The 27,576-nt window shown below is 33.4% G+C and overlaps 2 protein-coding genes across 7 annotated transcripts in view; both read left to right on the forward strand.

Annotated features, from left to right (window-relative positions):
* The window catches only part of LOC128997202 (guanine nucleotide exchange factor subunit Rich), a 40,141-nt gene extending 29,617 nt beyond the window's left edge, over positions 1-10,524 (forward strand). Inside the window, exons 24-30 of one of the 3 annotated variants that reach the window (XM_054422803.1) lie at positions 555-614; positions 1,091-1,249; positions 2,802-2,967; positions 5,099-5,188; positions 8,228-8,326; positions 8,861-8,989; positions 9,897-10,524. In XM_054422803.1, the coding sequence (XP_054278778.1) occupies positions 555-614; positions 1,091-1,249; positions 2,802-2,967; positions 5,099-5,188; positions 8,228-8,326; positions 8,861-8,989; positions 9,897-10,074 (881 nt within the window). In that variant the 3' untranslated portion in view covers positions 10,075-10,524. The remainder of the gene's footprint in view (positions 1-554; positions 615-1,090; positions 1,250-2,801; positions 2,968-5,098; positions 5,189-8,227; positions 8,327-8,860; positions 8,990-9,896) is intronic. The other 2 variants (XM_054422804.1, XM_054422805.1) reach the window with 2 other exon arrangements.
* Positions 10,525-18,845: 8,321 nt separating this feature from the next.
* The window catches only part of LOC128996318 (alpha-catulin), a 64,662-nt gene continuing 55,931 nt past the window's right edge, over positions 18,846-27,576 (forward strand). For 3 of the 4 annotated variants that reach the window (XM_054421567.1, XM_054421568.1, XM_054421570.1), the window contains exon 1: positions 18,846-18,938. In XM_054421567.1, coding sequence (XP_054277542.1) covers positions 18,846-18,938 — 93 coding nt within the window. Of the gene's footprint in view, positions 18,939-19,419; positions 19,534-27,576 lie in introns of those variants that run through there. The other variant, XM_054421569.1, reaches the window with a different exon arrangement.

Raw genomic sequence — 27,576 nt, forward strand, 5'->3', positions numbered from 1 at the left:
TGATGAAATTTGGTTTAAAGGTGTAAAGCGGGATAAGCTTGAATGAGTTCGCGAACCAGCACGATCGGACCATGGGAACGGGGCTTTACGGGGGGTTTTATGGGGTAAAAATTGGGTTTTCTCACTTTTGACCCTCAAAACACAAAATTTCCCGATTTCTCTTTAAACCTTTTTAAAGAGCTTAAAAAAACAAATAATTTAGTATATAAAAGTATTTTTGTTCGATTATTAGTAACGGAGAAAATTAAAAAACTTGTAAATTTAAAATTCCCATGTTATTCTTATGGAGAATATTGTCAAATGTTGTAGTTTGCTTGTTTATGGATATATTTTGATCAAACTTGGCAAATTTATTTATTTTGTACTAAGCTATCAATATTTTACTCAAAAACACACTTTATTAGTTTCCTTGTAGCAGCAAACCTATTGTAGGTACTCGTTAAACCTAATGTTATTAAAATATGTTTGACTGAAAATCAATTCAGACAAATGGAAATTCGCTTAGTCGGCAGGTTTGCTGCGGCGGGGGTATTGATAATATCTATTGGTTACAGGATTCAACAAAATTGCTTCCAATGATTACTGTCCAACAACAACTAACTCCTATGGTTACAGTAAGATTTTGACCTAATCACATAGTTTTAATGCCAGTGTAGAAATCTCCGATAAAATGTTAACATCATGGCAAACTTTTGTAATTCTAGTAACATTATGACCATCTCCCATAGTCATAGTAATTCTGTGACCATAGTCATAGTAACACTGTGACCATCTGCTATAGTTACAATAACACTTTAGCCATCTCCCATAGTCACAGAAGCATTATGGCCATCTCTAATAGTCACAATAATGTCGTGGCCTTCTTCCATAAAAACAGTAGTATCGAGTCCATCTTCATTACTTACAGTAACATTGTGATCATCTCCCATAGTTACAGTAGCATTCTTGCCTTCTTTAACAGTCGTAGTTTTAACATCGTGGCCATCTCCCTTAGCTACAGTATAATCGAGACCATATCCTATGCTTACAGCAGCATTGTAACTTTATTTAGTATATAAAGTATTATTTTTCCTATGTTCCATTGTCGCAGTGTCGTCTGCCATGTCTACACCCACGTTGGACGAGAGGATGAGGGGCCTCAGTGTTGAGGTGCCAGAGAGTGGCAGTAGAGTGGGTGACAGTGGCTACATGAGTCAAGACCCTCTAGTGCGACCCATTGACAACCCTCAACTCATGCCTCACCTTGCTGGTAAAATTGTATAAGATTGTCAAGATCAATGACCATTTACTAAGGTTTTCAGGAAAGAAAAGCACAATGGTGCAATGCTGTCCTAAATTCCCACTATTTCAAAAATCTCTATATTCGAAACTTAAATTCCAAATTTATAATTTTTCAAAGACGTATACAAAACTTTGTCACCGCAACCATTGTCAAAGCTAGCAATGTTGTTGTGAATGTTGGAAAGCTCGTAATGCTTTCAAAAGAACTATGAATACCACCAATTTTTTTAAAGCTAGCAATATCGCTGTTAGCAACAACGCAAAGAACCATGAAGATATGATTTAACTAGCTGTAACCCGCGGGCTTTGCCCCGTTTAACTTCTTCATTTTCAAGATTATCTCGTTCGCATGGCTCAATCACGTCCTGGTTGAAGTTTGTTCGCTACGCTCACTCACCTTTAGGTTGGAGCTCGTTCGCTGCGCTCACTTGCCTTCAGGTTAGCTCGTTCGCTATGCTAACTCGCCTCCAGGTTGAAGTTCGTTTGCTACGCTCACTCACCTTTTGGTTGCAAATTAGCTGTTGTAATAGTGCTGCACCCTGTTGGTAATCCTTGTAACTTTAATGCTATTGAACATCATAGAACAGAACCAACTTGTTTAATTGAAACAGCTGTTAAGATTCAATAATTCCATTTCTCATAAGGTTAACATGGGAAACTCCAGAGCCACTGGGGCAGAGCCCGAAAGGATTTTTGAAATAAGAATATGCCTATATGTTAATCGGGAATGTGAGCTATCATCATGCCAAATTTCAGCCCAATCCGACCAGTATTTTTCGCGTTCACTTGTCACAAACATACATCCATACACCCATCCATACATCCAAACTTTCTCATTTATAATATTATTAGTAGGATAAATCTCACCAAAGCTAATGATGTATCCATGAACGGTAGCAAAACCAGCAATAACACAAATGTCAGCAAAATGTACGATGTTGACACAAAAGGTGATCATATATTTTTCAAAGATTCGTCTAGTGATGAATTGGCAAAAGGGCTAACATAACCACAATCACAGACAAAGTTGAATACGTCTCCACAAACAATAGAGAAGCTTTCAATACACAAGAATGCAACAGTAAAATTGTCATCGTCTCCTGTGATTGTGGCAATGTTGTTATCATATTCTGCATATGGTGTAACATCGTCATCATGGAGCTTAAATTTGGAAATCTTCTGAGACCACAATGAAATCATGATAATCCTCTGCTATGTGTAACGACTATATCAAATCAAATCAAATCAAATAAAAATAGCATTTATTCCGGCAAAATATTTACAAATTACATCATGTTAGTACCATACAGAAATGTTTACAATATTGTTTGGTATTTTAATAATATAAAATTTAATATAAACATAAACATATAAAAAAGCTTTTTAAATTAGCGAAATATCTTCCACAAAGAAGGAATACCTCTGTGTGTGGAATATTTTAAAACAGTTGAGATTTTCATATTCGTAAGACTGTTATTAAAATAACAACTTGTACTGTAAGTTAGCTATGTTGTTGTCAGATGAGCGCAGTATTGTCAGTGACAGTGAGAGCTGGTGGTGTGGAGAGGACTGGGAACAGTGCACCAGTGACAGTTGGAGTGACATTCCTAGTGTGCAGCTACTAGAGCAGATATCACAAGAGGTGTCGGCAAACAAGGGCTCGTCCAAGGCTGAAGTGCAACTCAGGTCGGTAATTATACTTAACAACTAGCTGTGTACCCGTTCTACGCACAGGGATCTTATAGTAATCAGTTGAAACCTTCTTATATAAAGAACAGAAGTTGGTTTGCATACTTTCAGATATGCTGGCCAAACTATTTATTATACATAACTTCATTTTATGTCGTTTGTTGTTGTTCCGGATCGGTATGACAATCAATAAAAGGCTAAATTACCTGTGTCCGCTGGTCGAACAGAAGATGCATTTCGGCAAAATTAAATCGCCATCATCAGTCCTAATATAAGGTCTTGAGCTTCCCCATTAGGTGCGTCTTGGAATTTTTGAACCACATACACGAACTGTACACTTATACACATGACGAATAAAACATAAATACACAGTAGGCCTACTTTTATTTTTACTATGGACAAGTAGACGCGCGTCGGTCGTGTGCCGAGTCTCGACTGAAAACGCTCATTTAAAAAATGTAAGTTTCCCAGCAATATACAACACTGATTCAACGTCTATTTCCCAGTTATCAAAACTCAAGAACAATTTTATACACAAAGAATCTCTATTTTCATTTACTGTTACCCTACATATTATTGCACTTGCGATTAATTAAATCCGTTATGTAAGGAAAAACGTTTTTAATCTTAATTGGTTTGGATTTGCTTTCAAAACAGATCGGAAATGGTTGCGGTATTTGTAAACAACATTCAATGTAAACATATCAGTGACAGCTAGAAGAAATAATCTTGATTTGAACAGCTGTTCGTTATTTCATAGAAGAATATGTGCTAAACATTGGGAGAAAACTTTACAAAAAATCGCACAAAATTGGGTTTTTAAACGTCCGTCATTTTATTTACAAAGTGGTGACGCCATATTTTAATGGCTAAAGACAATCTCGCCAATCCAGTGAATGCATTAAAATGATTTGGAACTTGATAGGTACTCTCGTTTTTCAGGAGTAGGCCGCGTAAAATGGCTCTTGGGTCGTAACAGACAGGAAGACAGACAGAAATTTAGATGAGACTTGTTTCGGTTTCTCTAATGTATAAAACGTAAAAATAACCTAAAAGTTTATGATTCTGAGCAATGTACAGACAAAACTCTAATTTTATTTATATAGATAAGTTATTCATGATTATGAGGTTAGGTTAAGAGAGAAAGGGCTTATTGCCTGAGAATAGGTGTGAGAAAGGATAGGATAAGCAGGCTTACCTTAAGAAATGCAGGCATCCCACTTCATTCATTCTGTAAATGAAAATAAAATAAACACTGGATATTTCAAGGCCACTGGCCCCTTTCTCAACATGGAGAGTCACATTAGATATTTTGAGTCTTTCACTAGATATTTGGCTTCCTTACTACTGAAAGACTCCATCTAATGTGACTCTCCATGTTGAGAAAGGGGCCAGTAGCCTCGAAATATCCAGTGTTTATTTTATTTTGTGCTTTCTTCTGTGTTCTGTAGTGAATGAAGTGGGATGCCTACTTTTCTTAAGGTAAGTCTGTTTATCCTATTCTTTCTCATCACACCAATGTTCATGATTATGTAATGCATAGAGATATAATTTTAATTTTTTAGTAATTTTTTCAAATTTTCCCTTTGATTTTTTCCAGGAATTGGAACAACAGAAGGTACATGAATTTAATTATTTTAAAACAGTGGAATTTAAAAAACCTTTTCGTCATACTGCAGCAAAAACAGATAATTTTTGCTTTCTTGTCAATAGTTTTACATATTGATAGTATAATGTACACTAACACAATCGTAATAGGCTATATAAAATGATTGAATCACTTACTGAACAGCTGCTTGTTTGCATTAGCAAAATTTAAGGCAGTGGTTGTGAAAGTTTTTTTACAAAAAGTATTTTAGTTTTATAAATTATTGTTTCTTAAATAATGTTGCAATAAGAGAAAATATCGTTAATCACAGGGACATAAAGTGACTTTTCAACCCTCACTCATTTTCCGTTGAGCTTGAGCTTTGGTGGAAAAGAGTCACATTACGCCCTAGTGATGAAATATACTATTTTCTGGTGGGATTTAACAAAGTGCTGCGTTTTGTGCAGCGCAATATACAAAATTCAAATGGCATCTACTGAAGACAATGTATTTAGTTACTAAATTGAGTGTTTTTTCCAGATATCTTCTCCAAATCCTCATGGAAGCAGGGTGTTTAGAGTGGTCACTTCTCATCTCTATCTTGTTGCGAGATGCAATGGCTGTTCATAGGTATGCCAGTTTGAGCTTGCCTCTGTATCCTGTCAAATCAAAATATAATATTTTACTGTCTTAAGTAATAACAAAGCCTTAGTTATACCATAGATAAAACATATTCCCTTAGTAGATTTCCCATCCTTATGTAACAGCTGAAGCCAATTTTACTGTTAGTTCTGTCCAGTGTAATGTAGAGTCGTGTTTACAATTTGTTTCTTGCTATTTCAGTAATTTAAAATCCTTTATTAACCAAATAAAACTGTCTTATCATAAACAATAACTTATCCACTACCTAGCTATATAACCGAACAGTGAGGCGCAAATAATGGGAAACTAACCCGAAAATGATAGAAACAAATTGTAAACAAAACACAACGTCTACAGTACACTGGACAGAACTAACAATAAAATTGGCTTCAGCTGTTCCATAAGGATGGGAAATCTACTTGAGGAGTATGTTTTATCTATGGTTATACTATTACTAATATGATCTAAATTCTCAAATATAAACATGATTTAGATTTTATAATATTTGGCTTTAAAAAATAATAACTACTTGTAAATTTGTTCCTTTTCTTTGTCACTCCTAGTTATTTGATTGTTATGACTAGTTTATGGTAGTTTTGTTTTAAATCCCCTGACCTTCAATGGCTGACATATCGGCTGCAAGAGTAACATAATCAAACGTCCACTTATCATACCATGTTTGAATAACTAATAAAAAATTGCTTAAAGCTGTTACTGACATTAACTGCGAGTTCCAGTAGGATTTTGGTTGACCAGTGTTGTCAGCAGCAGCAACTCACAAAGAATCCATCCACAGTAGATTTTCACCCAAGCTGTGTAATCAACCTTAAAGTTAAGAATACAATGGAAACTCCATGGTACAATATCGAAACTTAAATTTATTTTATTAAAATACAAAATTGATGGTAAAAGAAAATAAGGGGTTCACAATAAAGTTTACAATGAGTGGGGAATGAATTTAATAATGAAAGCTTTAGGCTAAGCCTATTACAATAGTACTAAAGGTTCAAATGTTATAATTTATTGCATGGATCTTTATCTCAGGTGGGGTGATCGAGCTGCATTTGAATTTAATCTTGTGATTTTATATAGCCTAATTAAAATTTTGTTTGAAATATAAAATAGGTTCAAATTATAGATTGGTTGAATTAATTAAAGTTCTGAATATTAAGCTTCTATTAGTTTCTAGACTTTGGATTTGAGTATAAATGTCCAAAGGTTAGGCCTAAAAATGTTTTAATGGCTTCCGAAGGGGAAATGTCTATTGGAGTGATCTCACCAAATTGATGTCTTCTTCGCAGCAAAATTTCTTGATGTTGTAACTTAATTATTAATGTTTGTAATAAGGACGGTTCTTTTTCAATCCAATTTCACTAATTTAGGTTCAAATATAGACACTTTTTTTATAAATTTTGATATTAAAATAAGTAGTATCCAATTTACATCTTCATACTAGCTCAGCTCTCTTGAAAGTAATGAAGGTCTGATGCATTGTTGCACTCACATATGTCAATGCTGACTTAATCACATAAAATTGTAAGCCACTGTTTACACATATATATTATAAAAAATTTCATTTGCTATAGAGCTAAATTATAATTTTGAAAAGTTATTTAAATAAAATTATATTGAATTTGAAGCAATTTTGTTACAAAAAGTTATAGGCTACTAGTGTACATGTTGCTCGAATTCGAGCAATTACAAAGTATTACAGGAGTTATTTCAGATTGAATAACAGTCATATTTACAATGAATTTAAAAGAGTCAACTCAAATATTGCCGTTGTGTAACTCAGACCCTGTTTATCTTCGTTATTGATAAACCTAAAGCATTCCGGACCGTTCTCTCCTTCTCAAAATGCCTCGCTGTACAGGCAACACAGGTCATTAATAGAGGGCCAATGTGTAAGGGCGCATTCGTAACCAAATAGTTGAAGTTTTCCAGGTTCATGTTGAGACTGTTAAGCTGATGAGTTAAGCCTATTACGCGCCACTGTTCTGTAGTTGCGGTCGTTATCACGATTGCGCCTCCTGTCTATGTTTCGTTGTCGTTGCGTCGGAGACATTTAAAAGAAATAAACAACAAATAATAAACAAATTATAGCTACACAAAACGACGATAAATGCACAAATTTAAGTTACAATCATGCTAACACAATCCATCATAGCGACACAAAACAACGATAAATACACAAATTTAAGATACAACCATACTAACACGATCCGTCTTGGGGGTTATGTTTACACAAACTCAAATAGTAAATAAATGTACTCAATGTGTTTCATTGAATTGAAAAGTAAATAACAGCAATAAAATTATACAGCTGATCAAAATGTAAACAATTATGTTCTTCATAAGGATAACATGGGAACTTTTAAAGCCACTGGGGCAGAGCCCAAGAGACTTTTTCAAAAATGTAAGGTCAGTTTGCAAATCTACGTGACACGCTCTTTCCAATGAGATGTCAATGGATAAAATCGGTTAAGAAATGGCGGAGGAGTTCAACCGACAAACTTTCGTGTAGCGTATTAATTATATAGATTATATATTTACATGAAATTAGGTTATTTGAAAATTTTCTATATTATATTGTATTGAATTGATTACCTATTGGTCTGCTTGGCCATATATTATACAAGGTTTGATAAAGGGAGATGGATTGACATATTGATCAAAATCAAAACATACGGTAAAAATTAAATTATTCTATTGAAAAATATAAGTGGAAATATTGAATTGTTACAGCTGTCCACTTATACAAATCGTCATTCTATGGTCCTGGCTTCTGATTGGGTTCAACACTTGTCACCTGATAGCCAAAGTGTAGAAGATCTAATCTAGAATCTGTTGTAGCCAATGTCAGGTTGTCTTTTTCAGCCATTTTGTCAATTTATATTCACGTAGATAGTTGGAAGTAGAAGTTAAGTTATGTTACTCTTGTCCGACATATATTTGAAGCTCAATGGGATCAGCAAAGCTAAAATTATTAATTTATTCTAAGTTCTAATTGATCTACAACATTTGCAGGACTACCAACGCAGCTCGCTCAGTAGAACACACATACGAGGCAGTGATCAGGCTCAAGGAAGGACTACTGTGTCTCTACCACTGGAGCAACACTGAATGGTAAGAGACATCATATGATGTTGATTACTGTGGAATTTGCCATCATATTATTATGACGTTTCACAGTCTTCAGGTGAGAAAGTGTCTAAAACATAACAAGATCGGTCAAACCCAGCCAAAGCTGTAGAATCGCGGAAAGCCACGCAGATAACAAGAAGTTGTCAAAACAAGAAATAAAACATCCTTAAAGTAAACTTAAATTAGCAATAGAGGGTAGGCAAACACAATGGATATCTTCCATGGATCTTCTTATGGATATATTAGTTCAATTTGCCATTACCTGGATTAAATTTTGATTGTAACTACGTTAATAATGAGCAAATGATTTTCTCAAGAATAAAAATAAATAGTTATTAGATTGTCAGTTCCTTCGAAAATTTCCCAAACTTCTCTTGCTCTTACAGTTCAGTGTTTTCTCCTTAGCAGCTTTTGAGGGTTTCCTTAGGAAAAATGTTGATATGTTATTTATTTCAGATCAGAGGGAATCAAAGGCTGATGTGTGGAGACAAAAATAATTAAAAAACAATGTTTCAGCCTTGGCTACAAGCCGTTCATGATGGCCATACACAACCAGGCAGTGGTGTTGTCTAAGCTGCTCAGTACCAAGCCTCCACCAACCCCCGTCAGCCCACCCCCGCCCAAGGCTCGCACCCCACCCATCAGGTACAAATCATCTTCCTTCCTACAATAAGTAAACAAATTGAATTCCTTTAGCCTCATGTACTAATTTACAACGCTCTACGACTCCTGGATATACCCAATCTTCCTAAAAAGTCTCAAAATATTTCAGTTGGGTTTCTCATCTCCCAATAAAATTCTCGATATTTTTATTTAGTCCTGAAACACTCCAATCTGCGAACAAGGTCCACGGTGTTCCAAATGGGGCCCCGGTATCCCTGATCTCCTTAAGTCCCCGTTTATTTAAATTTGGTCCTGGATATCTCCAATCTCCCAATGAAGTCCTTTTTCAGTTGGGTCCCAAATAACTCCAAAACCCTATGGATTTTTATAATATGATAATTTTACTTACTTACTGTTTATGTTTTAATTATTATTTACAGTACCAAGGGGTTTACTGTTTTAACCATGAAACATGTTTATTTGTTTATTGATCTTTGTAAAATGTTTTAGAAGATTTTGAGCAAGATAAGTTTAATTTATAGAGGTAGCTGAGAGTTGGGCTATTTATTTATTTATTTTTACTGTAAACTGTGATCCGTAAAGTCAACAAACCAACCTCTTCTATCTGACAACAGTGTGTTTATATATGATTTAAATTTTAAATATATCATCATACTTTATTATGAAATTGGTAATATCACAAAATTTCACCTATATCATAAATGTTGAAAAATTTACTCTGTTTGCACACAGTCTCCCTAAAAAGCTTGAATTTGTATTGTTCTTGGCTGAAATTCAAAGAAAGATTAAAAATTTAAAAGTCTTGATTGACTACTTTATTGGGAAAGTATAAAGAAGCTATGTTTTTCACTAGGACTTTTCTTATTCATATTACTAATACTAACTCACCCGAACTTTGAGTATAAACTAATTACTATTCACCACGTAGTTCTGTCGGCGTTGCCAGGTCCAGGACGACAAGTGGGTCGAGTATTCACTCAGAGACGATCACAGAGCCAAACACGGAAGTGGAGGAGGAGGAATTGGAGGATAGAGAAGGAAGAACTTCTCCTTCCCCTTCGACAGCTTCATCTCACACTGAGCCGACGTCTTGCAGCGTCTCGTAACTGTGGCGATCAACGATGAGCGATTTTATACCTCTCCACATCTCACTTGGTGTGTGCAGGAGGAGAAACGAAATATGTTACGAAACAAATGGTAATGTTAAGAATCTTTAAGCTTTATTTATTCTTAAGTGTTGAAATTTCCTTTATTTGCATCAGTGAGGTGTCCTGGATGAAGTGTTAGGGAGGCATTGTAAAAGAAAAGGCAATATTTGTGTTTTCTTTTTGCAAAGAAGCTATTATTACTGTATGATGAGCTATTACTGATTGGGGTACTTCATTATAGGGCTCTGGAATCCAAAAATACAGTTTGTTCAAACTTGAGGTTATGTTTTTTAGGGAAAGCCGTTTGGCAAGATAGGAATTTTTCAAAAAGGAATCCCTAGGTTCCTTGTTTCTAGGGTTCAACTACCTTTCCTGAGAAGATTAGAGCCCAGGGGCTGATGGATTAACAATATACAGGGTGAGTTTTAAATGAGTTCCCCCCCTACTTTTTTCTAAATTTCTTAAGATATCAACTCCGGACCACGTCAGATCATTGTAGAGTAGTAAGTACTTCATTTTGAATGGGTATAAATTTTTGGCCGCCATCTTGGATCCGCCATATTGGATACAAAGTTTTTTTTTCAAATGTAAAGGTAGGGTTGTGACCCATTATTCCAAAGCAGAATTTTACGCTGATTACAATGCCGCAAATAGTTTTCAAAAAATCTTGATCCGTTCTAAAGTTATAAGGACTTTTTATATCTTTATTTTTAGCCCATTTTAACGTTGTGCATTTACAAACTAAGACCATAATCTCAAAATAGTGCTAGATAAAGATAAGTATACACCACCATTCATTGTTGACCTATTTTCACTTGGTTATGACGGATGTATTTTTTTCGGCCGCCATCTTGGATCCGCCATTTTTAAATGTGACAAATTAATTTAAATATGAAGGTGGTGTTGTGACCCTTCATTTTCAACTACTTTTTTATGCTGAACTCAATGCCGCAATCCATTTTTGGTTATCAAGCTTTCTTGATGAAATATTAAAATTATCTTATTTAAAATTTCAATAATTTAAAAACCAAACATGCAAATGAAAAACTGATTGCGGTATTGAGTTCAGCATAAAAAAGTAGTTGAAAATGAAGGGTCACAACACCACCTTCATATTTAAATTAATTTGTCACATTTAAAAATGGCGGATCCAAGATGGCGGCCGAAAAAATACATCCGTCATAACCAAGTGAAAATAGGTCAACAATGAATGGTAGTGTATACTTATCTTTATCTAGCACTATTTTGAGATTATGGTCTTAGTTTGTAAATGCACAACGTTAAAATAGGCTAAAAATAAATATATAAAAAGTCCTTATAACTTTAGAACGGATCAAGATTTTTAAAAACTATTTGCGGCATTGTAATCAGCGTAAAATTCTGCTTTGGAATAATGGGTCACAACCCTACCTTTACATTTGAAAAAAAAACTTTGTATCCAATATGGCGGATCCAAGATGGCGGCCAAAAATTTATACCCATTCAAAATGAAGTACTTACTACTCTACAATGATCTGACGTGGTCCGGAGTTGATATCTTAAGAAATGTAGAAAAAAGTAGGGGGGGGGAACTCTTTTAAAAATCACCCTGTATAAAACCTGTTTAAGAAATTTAAATTACAAACATGACCCATTAAACGTGATCAATATGGTTAAAAATGTATTACATTCATTTAAAAATACGGACAGGCTTGTTAAATTTGATTGAATAAAAAAATGTGTGCTCGTCATGGCAGTACATTTAAGATATCTTCAGTAAATGTAATTTATTAAACATGGACGGAAGTGTCAGTTTATTCTAACCAGGAATTAATTTGATCAGCAGATTTGCTGCAAGGGTGATTTTTTTCGGTTCAGTTTTTGACATACCTTTAATCAAATGGTGAAATTATTTGTAAAACGGATTTTTTTGTGTCTACCAGTTAAGTAATGTGCTAACGTGGTGTAAAAAGGGTGCTTTTTGAATACATATTTTCATAAAACATCCAATGTATCTATTATATGTACCATATGTAGGAAAAATACACGTTTCGTAGCATTTAAGATGGTTATCTTTTATGGTGTTTATTATGATATTTATTTAACTAAATGATTGGGGTGTATATATATTGATAGAGCCTATAAATGTTTTAGGTTTACCACAATAAAGGAATTTTGAGTTTTGTCAAACTTGAATAATGGTTGAAATTGTGATATTGAAATATTGTTAAACATTTTACACTTAATGTAAGCTACTTTGATGTTACTCATGTTGTGTCACAATGTAAATGAGATGCTACAAAACTATTCTCTAAATTTAAAAATTTGAGACCTCTCTTAATTAGATGATCTTCAATTAATTAAATTCATCAAAATAGTCAAACGAAATTGTGCATTATCAACTAAATTTTACATGTGGATTTTTCTCCTCTGAAAAATGTTTAATTTTGTATGGTAATGTAAATTCAAGTGTCTCAAACATTGACTGTACTCTGCTTTATAAATTTCAGAATCAGTAATCTAAGTATGACAACTGTGATTTTAATAATTAACCCTTAACACGCTACATATATGTTGGTTGGCCTTGACCGTAATGCTATATATACCTAACAAATATTGTTTCCCAAAAATCAAAGCTGATTTTTTTTATAATTATAATAATATAACAACAATTAAACCAATTTAATAGTGAATGCAGCGGAAAACAAAGTTTCCTTCGAAGTCTGCGAGTTAACTAAACACTTGCGAGTTAGTCCGTCTACAGCGCTGGCGTCTCTCATAGCAGAGACCAAAAATCACAGAGAGCAGAGAGATGGAAAATCACAATATACAGTGTTCCCCGCCCTCCGATTGTTCAAAATGGCGGCACGCTACACTGGCGGGGAACACTGTATATTGTGATTTTCCATCACGAGAGATGTTCCCAAATAGTTGCTGCACTCTATCGGCATAACTGGGAACTAACAAGACCACACAAAGCACTCTGTTTTAAAAGGCGAGTATAGTCGTCCATAGCGTTTTGAACAAAGGGAATTTCAGCGAGTATATTTGTCTAGCGTGGTAAGGGTTAATAACATAGTCTGGTTAAACATACAAAAATGGTAAATCTGAACCCACTATGTGTTACTTCAAGAACGGTTTTAATTGCAACATTTTTATCAGACCTTTCACATGATTCCAATTTTTGTAGCAACCTTGTTAGTGACACTTTACTATTGCGTTTCCCTGAATCTGATGGACTTTTTATGTAAATAACATAATTTGCTAGTTTACTAGACTAATCAACAGTTCAGTACAGTATGCAAATAATCTACTGTTCAGATAGCTTACCATCGATCACTTGCATTCCATATTTTAACTTTTGTGTCAAAGATAAATCTTTTTATCACTTTGGGTTTAATATGATAGAGTAATATATAATTGAGATTTTAATATATGTTAGTTTAATCAAAACTAGGTTGTATTGTCAGTTAATAGATGTACAAGATATTACTCTGGTGTAGTTATATTATTTTATTCTTTAAACAGATTCAAGTGCTGATTTACTGAGAATTTCGAGTCAATATTGTTTCTCATCTTCCCAAAAGTTTCCAAAAATGATTTGGTAACTTGTACAAATTTAATTGAACATGTTTTGCCTTCTTATGAAAGCATTTTTATAGTTTTGTTAAATTTGGTCGGTAATAAGCCTATGGGCTGGCTATGTAAAAGTAATGCTTATTTGACTTGTAGTTTGATAATTGAAGACAGACTATCCATGTCATTGAAATGGGATATTATAGATCAATAAATGACATTAGAAATGTAAGGAATGCTATTATATGTTAATTGTGTTTAAATATATATGCTAAGTTATATGTTCTTGGTTTAGTAAATCCATGTTTCAGTCTTGGACTCTGAAATACCTCTGATATTAACATGTTATTAGTTTAAGAAACACTTCTTGTACAGTACTTAATTTATTGGATTTATTTAAGCATTTCAGTAGTATAATAATGTTCATGATGCTGCAATTCAAGCAATAAGTATTAAATTGAAGTTTTCTAAAGTAATAAAGTGACTGAAGTGGTTGTGTATGAAATATGCAATTCAAATAGGTACTAAAAAGATTTTACAAAAAATCAATCAAGTAGAATTTTGTGAAATGTTTTTATTTGGGACAGATTAAATTCATTTCCTATTTTATCCACCTATTTCCTATTTTAACATTGGTTGTAAAACTAGGTTTAAAAAGTTGTAACCTAATTGAAACTTGGACATATTCTATGTAGTAGTAGGACAGTTGCTCAAAATATTGGTTTAACATCTTGTTTAATAGTTCTTCATAAAACTTTTAGTACAGATTTTGTTACTGTTCCAACATTCTAGCCAGTGCAGACGTTTTGAAAATGTGTCGTAATTACATCAGTTCTCGCTACCGTCCAGTATTTTGTTTCTGTTTCATCAGCTTTTATTTTTGTATGATTGAATGCTGTTTTACCTTAATGAACAGACCTTAAGAATTATGTAGATATATTCCTTATATGAATCTGGAGCATAGTGCTAAAGCCAGGTTTTCCTAGGCGCTTAAATGGAGAGCGGAGAGAGGAACGCGGAGAGCGGACTCCTCTTGTCTTAGGTAATTTAATGTTAATGTTTTCCTAGAAGCGGAGCGGAACACCATGTTAATCTTTTTTCCGCTCTCTGCGTTCCTCTCTCCGCTCTCCGCTTCCGCGCCTAGGAAAACCCAGCTTTAGAGTTCTGAAAAATTTAGTTTATCTTTATATTTCTGTCTTGAAAATCAGCTCAATAGTTACTTAGATCTTATCGTTACTATTCTTTATATGTTTTATAACAAATGTGGTATTACAATTTGTTATTCAAATTCTAATAGTTAATAAATTGTTTAAGTTATTTCAAATTTATTTTGAAATATTTTCTTTGGTGTTTATAGTTAATGTGCCATAGTTTTTATAATCAAACTTAAATATTTGTATACATAGTTGATTACTCATAGATAAATTATTATTATGTTAAAACATTATATATCCACAACATAAGCGTAAGCATTTTAACTATGTAAGTTCAATTTGCATTTTTTTTCTAAAAGTCTATCAGTATGAAAGTTATTCTAATTTAACTGCGTAAGATGATTATGCATGAGATTTGCGCATTCTGGCAATAACCCAAGTTTAACCTAAGTTCATGGGTTAAGGGTTTTCCACTTTAAGATTGATTGGGATAATATGATATGATTTTTTTCTCTTTAGTATCGTTTTTAGCATTGAGTTACCCACATGAAATAATTCCATTCAATCCACTTCACAGTACAAATTATTTTCCACTCAAATCCAATCATTAGTCTATAAGTGATATGTCAATTAATATATTGAAAAAATCTCATTTGCTTTCTGATTCAACGGTTGTTTCCCATGACTTTTATTGTCACTGTGAGAGCTATTTAGTTATATGAACGGTATGCTTAGATATTATGTGACAAGTCTCGTTTTAACTGTTGTAAAGTTCCTTTATCGTCTTCCCTGATGCATTCATTGTTGACTCTGTTTTATATAGGATTCGTACCTTGTTTTGTAAATCTTGTCAAGTATTCATGCTAGTTTTAAAATTTTAACTTTGCACTTGGGTGAATTTTTAACGGGAATCTTTGCCGAAATCAATAAACTTTTAACTAATTTGTGTACTATTAAAATCCATTTATTACCTCTGTATTTTAAAACATTTCGGTTTTTTCCAAGTTAATCTTGTTGGTTTTAACTGATATTTTGTGTGAATAAATATGTCTCAACTTGCATCTAATGTAAAACATGTTTGTAATATATTTTTAGAAAGACAATTGATAAACTATTGTATATTGCAATAAATAAACCATTTGTTAGCAATTTTGCATGTTTTATTTATTGAGCTATTGATCTTTAGTCATAAGTTTGAAGATCTGAGAACAGCAGTTTGGTCTAATGAGGGCAGGTTGGTTGTCTCCAAAGTTTTAAAACAATAAAAATTACAATACTAAATACATCATCATAATTAACCTACTTCAAGTTTTCATATTCAATACTTAGTAGCAGAGATGAAAAGTTCAGTCCATCCTAAAAATTTAAATTTCATAAAACAATTGATTGGAGATACCCACGGATTAGTACCCACATACAAAATTTCAACAAAATCGGAACACCCACACCTAGCCCAAATAAATGGATTTTGGAGTAGTCTGTGTGTATGGGCCACACACAGACTACTCCAAAAACCATTTATTTGGGCTCAGGAGGCCCAAAATTGATGTATTCACCCAAAACTCAAACTTGAAACTTTTGACCAAAAAAATAGGGAACAAAAGTAAAAAATTTCCAATCCGTAAAAGGGTTGTCCCGATTAACTGATTCTTAAAAACCTCCAAGCTTGCAGAAATCAGGTGTCTACTGAGAACACAGGTTTTTACGTGTTTCTTTATTCATCTGAATCATTGTGGAGCTGGCCTTTCAAAATTCTTCCCTAGCTGTAAAACCAAAAAAACATTGCTCTGCCTATGATAGCATAATTATAATAACATTGGTGACTGGTGTGGTTATAACAGCTGAGGTTCACAATACCAAGATTTGTGCTACCTACCATAATAGTTAAATTTCTAAAAGTTAAATTCACGTAGAGAAAAGCCCTGTAGTCCGATCTGTACCATTTTAGATACCTTCCCATATTTGGGTACTATGACTGTGCTAATTTTTTGTGAATAGCTTCAGTTGTTTAGGAGGAGAATTTGTAAAACAAAAGCAGGAGTGTAGTATAAGAGCTTCGCTCACTACGCTCAATAATTAATAACAATTCAAAAGTGTAGGTTATTTGATTCATAATATTTATGCACCAATAAGTTAACTTTGTCCGGGACACAGTTTAAGTTTTTTCCTTTAATTTAAAGTGTCCACCTCAGCTATATTTCCCTGAGCTGCCCATAATACTTATCGCTGACAGTGTATCTGGGCTTGACCTAGGGAAGCCTTGCATCGTCTCACACGTTTTACATCTTTAGTGAACATTCTCAATCTTTTACTTCTTTTCTTGACAAGTCGTATATCTTTCAAATAGATTTCCTCTATACAGGGTGATTTTTTTTAAGTGTGCCACCATTGGGATCTCAGTAACTAATGATTTTACAGCAAACTTTAAATGGGGAAGATTCCCTTGTTTTTAAAGAGGCTCAAAAATAATTAAATACAATTTTTGTAAATGGCCGCCATTTTCCAATATGGCGGTCAACTTTGAAATTTCTTATGGAACACCCTATATTTGATCATGTTTTCAGATAGAACATGCAATTTAAAAACTTTTTTATTCTTGACATTTTTTCGATAAACCCACTCGTCTAGGAGTTACAGCCTATGGAAAAATGACTTCCGGTGTACATTTTACATAACGTAGCTCCTAAAAAAGTAGGTTTATAGCGAAAATGCGAAGAGTAAATAAGTCAAATAAGTCTTAAAATTGCATCCACGTTCCAAAAAGATCATAAAATTTGTTAAAAATATTAATTCTATTATTTAAAAAATGGCGGCCATTTTCCAAAATGGTGGCAAACCTTAAAAGTGGAAAACTGTGTATTTTATGGTTTATATTTACATTTTGAGGGGCAAAATTGGAAAAAAACAAGTTTTTACCCCATAAAACATTTTTATCCTTCGACATTCTCTTACTTTCAAAATTATCTTTCTATCAATACAAAAATCAAGATAATTCGCCAAGTGGTTGATTCAGAATCGTGAAATAAGAAAACCCTGTCACTGTTTAATATATATATTTTTTTTTGTATTTTAACCCCTTTATGTATAATTATTTGTATTGAACTTGTAACTTGTACCTGCGGTTATGGTTTGCTATAACCTATGCCTTTGGAGTCGAAAGTTTTTAAATCTTAGAAAAACAATGGTGGGCCTTAATTAAGGTAGGTATTTAGGACAGGGAGTGGATAGAAACCTTCCAGGTATAAAATAAACAATTTCACAACTTATCTCAGCTACCGGATGGATGATTTAATAATGTGTAAAGGCAAAACATAGATTTAATCTATAATAACAGATAAACAATGCTTTGCTTTTAAAGTTACTTTTAAGATTGTCTATAATATTAACGGTATCCTCAAACCAGACAGATATTTCGATAATTTCAATAAAGTCAGCAAATTTAACCATTAGTTACAAATAGAAACTTTGTGATCAAAAGTAGACCCATGCTCACTCTAACAATGAATGAACAGGGCTGAAATACAATAACAAAACTTCCAATATTGGTTATAGTTTTATTTGCAGATAAATATCAACTTGTAAAATAAAATAAAAATTAAAAATCCCTCAATAAAAAAAACAATATCTTAATGCCAAAAACATAATTTTTTAGTTTGACCTTACTTTTAATTTGATGGCAATAATTACCTACAAAAATTAGAAAATATTAATATTTTTTTGTATGGTAATATATCTTCAAAATATATTTTAATTTGTCCAATGAATACATCTAACAATTTAAAATAAAACAGCCCAAACAAAAAACATGTAACAATCACACAGTCTCACATGTGACATTACAAATCTTGGTAAACAAACCCCAAACACCGACCCTACCTCAAGCTAACCGTGAAGTGCCAAACTCTAATGACAATCGATACATCCCCTCCACCCTTCACCATTCCAAAGTTTGCCTCGCTTATCAGTTTTGAGGGTTAATTATATCTCCGCCAGAACGCGCGGCGCTCTAGTCGCGTCAACATGGCCGCGGCCACGCTAGCCCTTCAGGACCAAAACAGCCTAGAAATTAAGACCAAAAGTATAGAACAGACCCTCCTCCCCTTAGTAAAACAGGTAAGACAGCTACGAAGTGTGATAACCCGTGTGCGACTTTTGGTCCCCTTTTGTGTTGGGTTTTATCTATAGATGCCTACTACGCCTACAACTGACACACCTCTTCACTCATGAAGTTTTGTAGTATTTATAACAAAACTGAAAGTAATAACTCCAATTTTCTATTACTTATCAAAATTAACCTTCCGAGTTTTAGGTTATGGCTTGCGACTTTTAGGTTAAGTTGCTGGTAGCCTATAAATACCTGATACAAAAATTCGAATGAAAAACTCCCAGTAACAATGAAATACGTGCGACCGACGAAACGTCAGCTATTCTAGTTTCGCGGGATAAATTTAGCTTCCGGCGTCGACGTCGTCGCGGCGAGAACCAGGTGTGTTTGGTAGTTCGCGACGCCTCCTCCAGATAGCTCCACTTGTGTATGGAATATTGATCCTTTGACAGTTCTCAGTTCGCATGTCAAGGTAGCATTGGTGGCCTGGCTACCCGGGGAGTCGGTCGGGAGGGATGTCTTACAGAGTGAGTGTCGTCAAACGTTTTTTAACTTTTTAACACCCGATTTTGGACTGGGATGGCGACGCTTTCGGAGAGACAGGTGAGTTGTCATGAAAAGTGTAGTCCACATTTTGTGCATTAAGAATTTTGTATTTTGTTGTTGTATTATTATGTACAGTCTAAATTTATATTAGAGATATACTTATTTCACCGAAGAACATTCATTATTACAGTATTAAAATTAAGTACTATTATCTGAAAGTTGATCCCTTAAAGCCTATTAAATAAAGCATAATATGTTAACTAAACATCCTTTCCCTTTTATATTATTATTTGTTATATTTTATATATTCTTAGCCTACACAATATGTTAGTATGAATCAAAGAATAAAACACAGTTAATCATATAAATCGTACAAAAGTTTGGTGAAATCAATGGATTCTGTTGTGAGATAGGTCATGACTTAGCTGGAGTCATTCAATGTTAGCACAGAAAACACACTAAGCAGTATGTTTTCTGTGATGTTAGGTCATTATTAATGATGGAAAACAAATATTTTTCAAAAGTAGATATACAGTATTTATATATCGGTTGTTTAATTATTGTTTTGTAGTAATTCAAAATGTACTAACCTTTAGTTCCCTCAAGGTTATGTCAGATTTTAAGAACTATTCGCCTTTGTAATATTATTGACGATATAGGACTAATAAACTCTATGAGTTATTGGCTTGTAAACTGACTTTTGATTATTGCTGAACTACCTATCTATCTATCCATCTATATTATTAATACGCTACATAAAACTTTGTGAACAATAAGGCTTTTTTGTTTTAAGATTTAACCCCACATATTATATACCAAAATGTTCGTCTAGGTGTGTAGATTTGCAAACTGACCTTACATTTCTGAAAAGTTCCTTGGGCTCTATCCCAGTGGCTTTCAAAGTTCCTATGTTATCCTTATGAAGAACATAATTGTTTACATTATGATCAGCTGGATAATTTAATTGCTGTTAATATTAGTTCAATCTAAGGAAACGTGTGCTACAAATATTTACTGACTTGGTTGAAATTAAAACGATTTGAATTTGGGTCGGCGTAAATATTGCAATGGAAAATGCGAGAAAGCCTGACAATTTGATATACTAAAAAGAAAACTAAATTAATACTGTGCTGCATTTCTTGAGAAATAATTGAAACGAAAGAGCCGATTTGCAAACTACGGAAACATAGGAAAGTCATAACCCTTTCAGACCCGGGAATCTTAGTCATCTCGACCGCTTTAAGTCCTGAGCAAATTTTGAATAAATGTTGGTTTTTAACCTAGATTTCAAATACTAAAATTATTGATTAGGTTTGTTTTAATGACGAAACCTTCATAATACCATTTTAACCATTTCAGTTTCAGCAATAATTAGCATTATATACGTTTAAAAACATAAATTAAACAGTCATTAACCTTAACAGTTGCCTCTTTCTCCTATTTTACCGTGACATTGCAACAAAACAATCTGTGTTACCATAAGACATTAAGGCAGACTGCAAAACAAAACTATAGAACATCCAAAGTCTTAATGTTTACAATTAAATAATATCATAGACTAACCAAGGGAGTATGTTTTATCTATGATAATATGAAAAGAACGGAAGCAGCCAATTATTTTAGTGTATACGTCTATTTAACAGCTTAAAAACCTGGAAAAATATAAACCAATTCAAACCTAATAAATGCCGTTGACTAAAGAATGCCTAAATGAACAAAAGCATAATGTAATATCAGTTACAATATTACTGTAAATCAGTTGTTTGTAAAATGTTTTTGTAGATTTTTTCCAACAAACGTTTTACCATTCTGTGTATAGTCAATGGTTTAATTAACCAGTTATTATTTCCCAATTACCTATACCCAAACTTGTTGTATGTGTAATATTTTAACTAATTCATCCCCCGTACATACCCCAAACCCTTTAATACAACCAAAAATGGTTACATTATTAGTTATCATTTCAGTCCCATTTCTTCTCAAGACAGGCTGGAATTATTGAAACATAATTTACTTAAATGTGAGGTTAGAAATAAGATTCAAAGTAGAGGGTGGTGGTGACCGTCATTCAAAGGTCAGCAGATTTAGGAAAGAGCTTTTGTCTTCTTGTTCATTCTTCGTCGGCTCAGCTTATTGACAACTCTAATTGAAATTCAGGTGATAAACATTTTATATAGTTGATAAATCAATTCAATTTTTCGTGATTTAAGAACGTAAATCACGATTTATATTTGTATTTTTGCAATTATGATAACAGCTAATAGTACGCAGCATCAATAAGCTGTGATACACAATGAGAACTGTTAAAGTAGGATTGTTTACAGTAATGTTTATGTTTTTAATTTAATACATAATTTGTGATATTGTGTAAATGTTTGATAATTTACTTTTTTTTCTTAGGTACAGTGGTAGAACAGAATGGCTTTGGTAGATTTGTAATACTATACTATATATACTATATCTGTAATACTATAGCATACCGTAAATATAACGAACCAAATTCTCTCAAGCCTTATCCTCCCCCATTGCAAACGCAAAGCTAGAGTAAAATTGCAATAATCATTTTATATTTAGCCTATACGCCACGCCAACCCCTAGTTTTATATAGTTGAGAATTCAATTCAAGTTTTCGTGATTTAAGAACTTAAATCAAAATATTTGTAATATATGTATTGATTTTAATAACCCGATCACTTGTAATGTCATACCAGTAACAACATTTTTCAGTAAAAGGCGAAATATAAAATTACAATATTCGTTGATTTTCTTTTCTTACATGTAATATTTTACCAAACATTGTGAAAAGAACTGCTTTATGACTACAAATTTCTTGTGGAACTTTAGATTTAAATAATTAGCCTATATCAAAATTGTGTAGAAAAATTCTAATAAGCGAGAAATGTTTTATTTTGAAAATTGCAGAACTGATTGTGGTTAGTTTAAAAGAGTGATTCAACCAACAAGATAAGTTACAGGGAGCCAAGGTAATAAATTCTACAGTTACAATATAACATGCAAGAGGCGGTAGAACTTTTAATTGAAACTTTTCCTCGGTCTAGAAACAAGAATTCTATACTTTGTATCCAACTTTTGCATAACCAATGGGCTTTGTTATAATTTTTAAGCTGCGAAACCCAGTTTGCAAACAGAAATTTGAAAGTTTAATTAGTTGTTTAAGTTTTATATTAACATTTTAGTGTTTTTTTAACAGTCTTTTATCACTAGCTGATGTACCAGTTTAAGACAAAAAGAGCCAACACAATAAAGTAAATCTGCCCCGGGACCATGATAACTATGGTAATAGCTTATTCCCTAATAGGAAATTCGATAAATGAGGTTTACATTAGCATAGATGATCATAGGATTCTCAATTAATAATTCACAAAGTAAGCTTTCAACGTTTGAATGTTGATTTAACTAGTTTTCCACCGACCTGGAAAACAACATTATGCTTGATTTTTTTTGAACCGGGGAAAACCGGCAGTTATGCGTGAACTTTCTATTTCAACTGGGAGTTTTCTATTTACCGCGATCGCGCAAACGACGGTGACGTTTCCGCCGAGAACGCGGGAGACGATGATGATGTCCCCACGGCCGCGGGATAATGATTTTAATTCACCTTTAATATGTAATGTATGTTTTTGATACGTATTTATTTAATGTGTTTAGACGGGCTTTAACATTGGCTATTTTAACTTTTTAATTGCTGCATTAATTATATCCGTAGTTCACTTGATAACCCATATAACTCGAAAATTATATAATTTGTGGAAGTACATAAAGATAGTAGTTTGTGTAGTAATCCACACAAAAGAAATCGGTAAAGTTAAGAATAAATGGTATCGGCATTTAGTATTGTTTTTTTCATGTATCTGTACGGAGAATCGATAAATTTCTGTATCGACACATCACTGAATCGATAAATTTTGGTATCGACACATCATTGTTTTTTATGAGTTATTGATAAATTGCAGGTTTAACAAATACATTAGTATATATACAGCGTGTTCAAAAAAGGTGGGGACATAATTTACGTAGTGATTCCTGTGGTCAAAATAGAGATAAAAATCAACATCTCCCATAAAAATTACATAGAACAAATTATAAAAAAACTGCTGTTTGTAAAAATTACCTCAGCAGCTATTTTGGGAGTAAATATTGATATAGTAATACTCAGGAGGTTGTAGACCAATGTAAACAGTTAATCAGTTTTGTTGAAGAACAGAAAATGCCTCGAGTAGAATAAATATTGAGAAGAAATGTTGAAACAGGAGGAGACAATTACTAAGAGATCTTATGCGTGAGAAGCAGAAGAAAGGAGGCGAACAGTAAATTTTTAAGGAATCCAGATACTCACATACAGTATTTGGAGGGATGAATAATATTTGCCAGTTCTGCTATGCAACTTACTTATGGAATTAAAAAAATCCATGTAATGGATTACATTTTATCACAATAAAGTTTTCTGATGACGTAAGCGATGAGTAAGTCCGGAGACATGTGTAGAAACACTAAAAAACAAGGCCAGCTTCTAAAAAACTATAAATATTTGCAAGAAGTATTTATTCCATCAAACTGTTATTAACAGCCTGAGTATTTCCATTAGTTACATAAGCTTTTATTTGAGTCTTTTAAACTCATCGATTATTATGACTGTTATCACTGTAGTTTTAAAATAACTCCAGTATATTACCGGTACTTGACAATTGCTTGATTTTGAGCAACAGGTACACTAGTAGTTTTTAATTTGCTGATTATTTAATAAGAGTAGTATTTTTTAAATTCATACTTGTGTCATGTTACTATTTTCCCCTTTGACTGAGTAAGTTTTTTTTTTTTATAAATAAAATAGGGAACTAACTAACTGTCAGTGCTAAAACAGCATTGGGGGAGTTGGCTCAAAAAAGCATTGGAAAGTGATATGAAAAGTACGACCTGAACTAGCCTACCTGAAATTACATTTTTTTCTGGTTGGTCTGGTGGACACACTGTTTAACAGCTGTTTGAGTTCATTGCCAACAAAGAAAATAAATGTGTTGTCTGTATTGCCACGGCCGTTGTATTGCTTGTAGAAACTTGGACCTTAACACTATCCACTCATTGAACAATGCCTTGGAAAGTTGCCAAATAGGCTCAATAGCTATCATCCACGGACTCCCAACGAATCAATTAAGTTCCAATACTTTTTGTACACATTGTCGACCTCATTTGAATTTAATCTTGCGAGAACCATTCAAACTTTTAGATTAGATTCTATTTTAATTAATTTAGAGGATGAATTAGATGATTAATCCAAGCTTTCTTATTATAGTACACTATGTGTTTACTCACACCGTATCTCCTTATAGTAGTTGTTAATTTAAAACTTGTTTTGTTATTTTTGTAAAAGTTCAAGGTGATGTTTTTTTCTGGGTTGTGTAACAGAGTACCTAGCTGTTTTTACTATAGATAAGAATCTACTTACGTATGCAAGGTGTCAATTAATTGTAGATATTGTTCATGCTGTAAATGTTTCGATCTTCTAAACTGCTCATCTTCAACAGCATAGGGTCTACTTGTATGTAAAGTTTATCACATCCAGATATGATTAGGCCTAGAAATGTCGTCCGGTCGAGGTATACCCAAACCGGCAAACCCGTGTAAATACTTGCAAGCAAAAACCTTTCAATGTTTATTTCTAAACTAGCAGGTACCCGGTACGCTAACAACTATTATTCTAAATGGTAATTTGTTCTTTACAATAAATAATAAAATGTATACCAAAAACAAAAATTGAATATTTATTTTAATTTGTTACAAGTGGATAAACAACGTTTTTTTGTAGCATACCTAACCACACGTGAGCACGTAATATACGCTGTCCGTGTGAAAAGCATGCATTTTCAAAATCTAAACCGGCAAAAGTCAGGGATTGTCCTTGTGCCTTATAATGGCGATTGCGAAAGCATTCAAAGGGTAATTTGGATGAAATCATCTGCATTTTTAGGATTAAGTATATTTCTCCTTTAAACTTACCACTGATGATTGTTGCTTGGATCAAGTTTGGTGTCATTTTTTATTCGTCAGTCTGGTTCCGTTTCACAGCTTTGGTGGATTTAAGTTTCGCATTAGTATTATTTGGGTTCTTTCTTTTAATGACAGTAATGTGGGGGGTTGATGACAAATTAGGAGGCATTTGAATACCTGAGATAGCACGCAAGATTATTATTCACCTAGTCATAATTTATGTTAGATAATGTGGGTTAGAACAAAAGAAAAAAATATTAAGGCATTGCCATCCCTTTTATTGTTTACAATACTTTGATAAATGTATTTTATAATGGAGAATTTAAACGTTGTTGAGAGCACATGTGTGATTGGGTTGTGATCAGTGATTGGGATTTAATATATTTGGACTTATCCAAAAGTACCGGTAAAATTGTTTTCTGTGCTGCATTCTATGGAAATAGTGTGGCACTATTTCAAATCATGAATGTTGTGATCATTCAAACCTACAAAACATTTGGTGAAAGAAAACACCTGATTTTAAATAATTTAAACATTTATTTGTTTGTAAACATTGTAGTTCCAAAATTCTGACATTGAACCACTTAAAACTCTCTGGGGCGGAGCCCTTTTGACAAATCTAAGCCAAACTTCACACACACCACCCTTAAATAATGCTTAATAATGCCAGAACATTTCATTACAATCTATCGAGTGGTTTCGCAGTCCATAGGGTACATACATACATACATACTTCCTCTTTTATAGATATAAATGTGTGTATTTCCTGTAAATAGTCGACAATCATTGGAGGTGATAAAGTATAAATACAAAAATGTTGATGAAGATGAGTCGTGTATTCAAGCTCTAAACACAGCATCAGCAGTATCTACAATTGACATCTTCTGGCATACGTAAGTAGATTCTTATCTATAGTACAAATACTAAAGGTGTGTCAATTAATTTGAAAGAAAGAGTAGACCTAGCTGTAATTTATTGTAATTTTAAAGTATGGTGTTCATTGTCTACTTCCTACAGTTAGCTAAAATGTGATTATTCTGACACAATTAAGCAGATTCGTGTTACTCTTTTACTTTGCTACACACTCAATACTTTGCCACGCGGCTCCATAGGAAACATGGTGGCACAGTTTTCTTTCGTGTGTTGCGGCCTTCTACACTAGCCATCTCACTCCATTCTACAGGGTGAGTTTTAATTGTCCCCCCCCCCCAACTTTTTTCTACATTTTTTCAAATATCAATCCCAGACCACTTCCAAACATTGTTGGGTAGTAAGTACTTCATTTTGACAAGGTGGTCATTTCCGGCCGCCATCTTGGATCCGCCATATTGGATGCAAATTTTTTTTTCAAATGTAAAGGTGGGGTTGTGACCCATTATTTCGAACTAAATTTTTACCCTAATTACAATGCCGCAAACTGTTTTTAAAAATCTTGATTCATTCTAAAGTTATGAGGGCTTTTCAAAACTTTATTTTTAGCCCATTTTAACATTGTGCATGTACAAACTAAGACCATAATCTCAAAATAGTGCTAGATAAAGATAATTATACACTACCAGTAATTGTAGACCTATTTTCACTTGGTTATGACTGATGTATTTTTTTCGGCAGCCATCTTGGATCCGCCATTTTGAAATGTGATAAATTGTTTTAAATATGAAGTGGGTGTTGTGACCCATCATTTCAAACTACTTTTTTAAAATATCTGGTTTTACAATACCTTTATCAGTTCCAAAAGTAACTTTCGTCAACGTGTGTTACATGTTTCGGCGAGCTGCCATTGTCGAACACTTCAATACAGGAAGATGTAGATCCGCTTGAATAGCTTTGTTACAACACATTACACGACACAACATTTTTACAAGACACGTACGACATAAAAACAAAAAATAAATACTTGTAATTTGATAGGCCTATCATGAATATGCAACATTGCCGGTACACGAGCGGGAACAGACTGTCGGTGGAGGGTTCAAGTCAGCGCTATCTGGTTGAATTATCTTCGTTATCTGTTGTGGTCAGCTGATCAGATTTGTTTCCTTGTTGCAGTAGCGTGTTAAAAATTATATTTGACTTAAACTGGAGTTTGTCATT

Source organism: Macrosteles quadrilineatus, unplaced genomic scaffold (assembly GCF_028750875.1).
Source record: "Macrosteles quadrilineatus isolate MER2022 unplaced genomic scaffold, UCM_ALF_1.0 Scaffold_6__1_contigs__length_79288215, whole genome shotgun sequence".
Classification (NCBI taxonomy): domain Eukaryota; kingdom Metazoa; phylum Arthropoda; class Insecta; order Hemiptera; family Cicadellidae; genus Macrosteles; species Macrosteles quadrilineatus.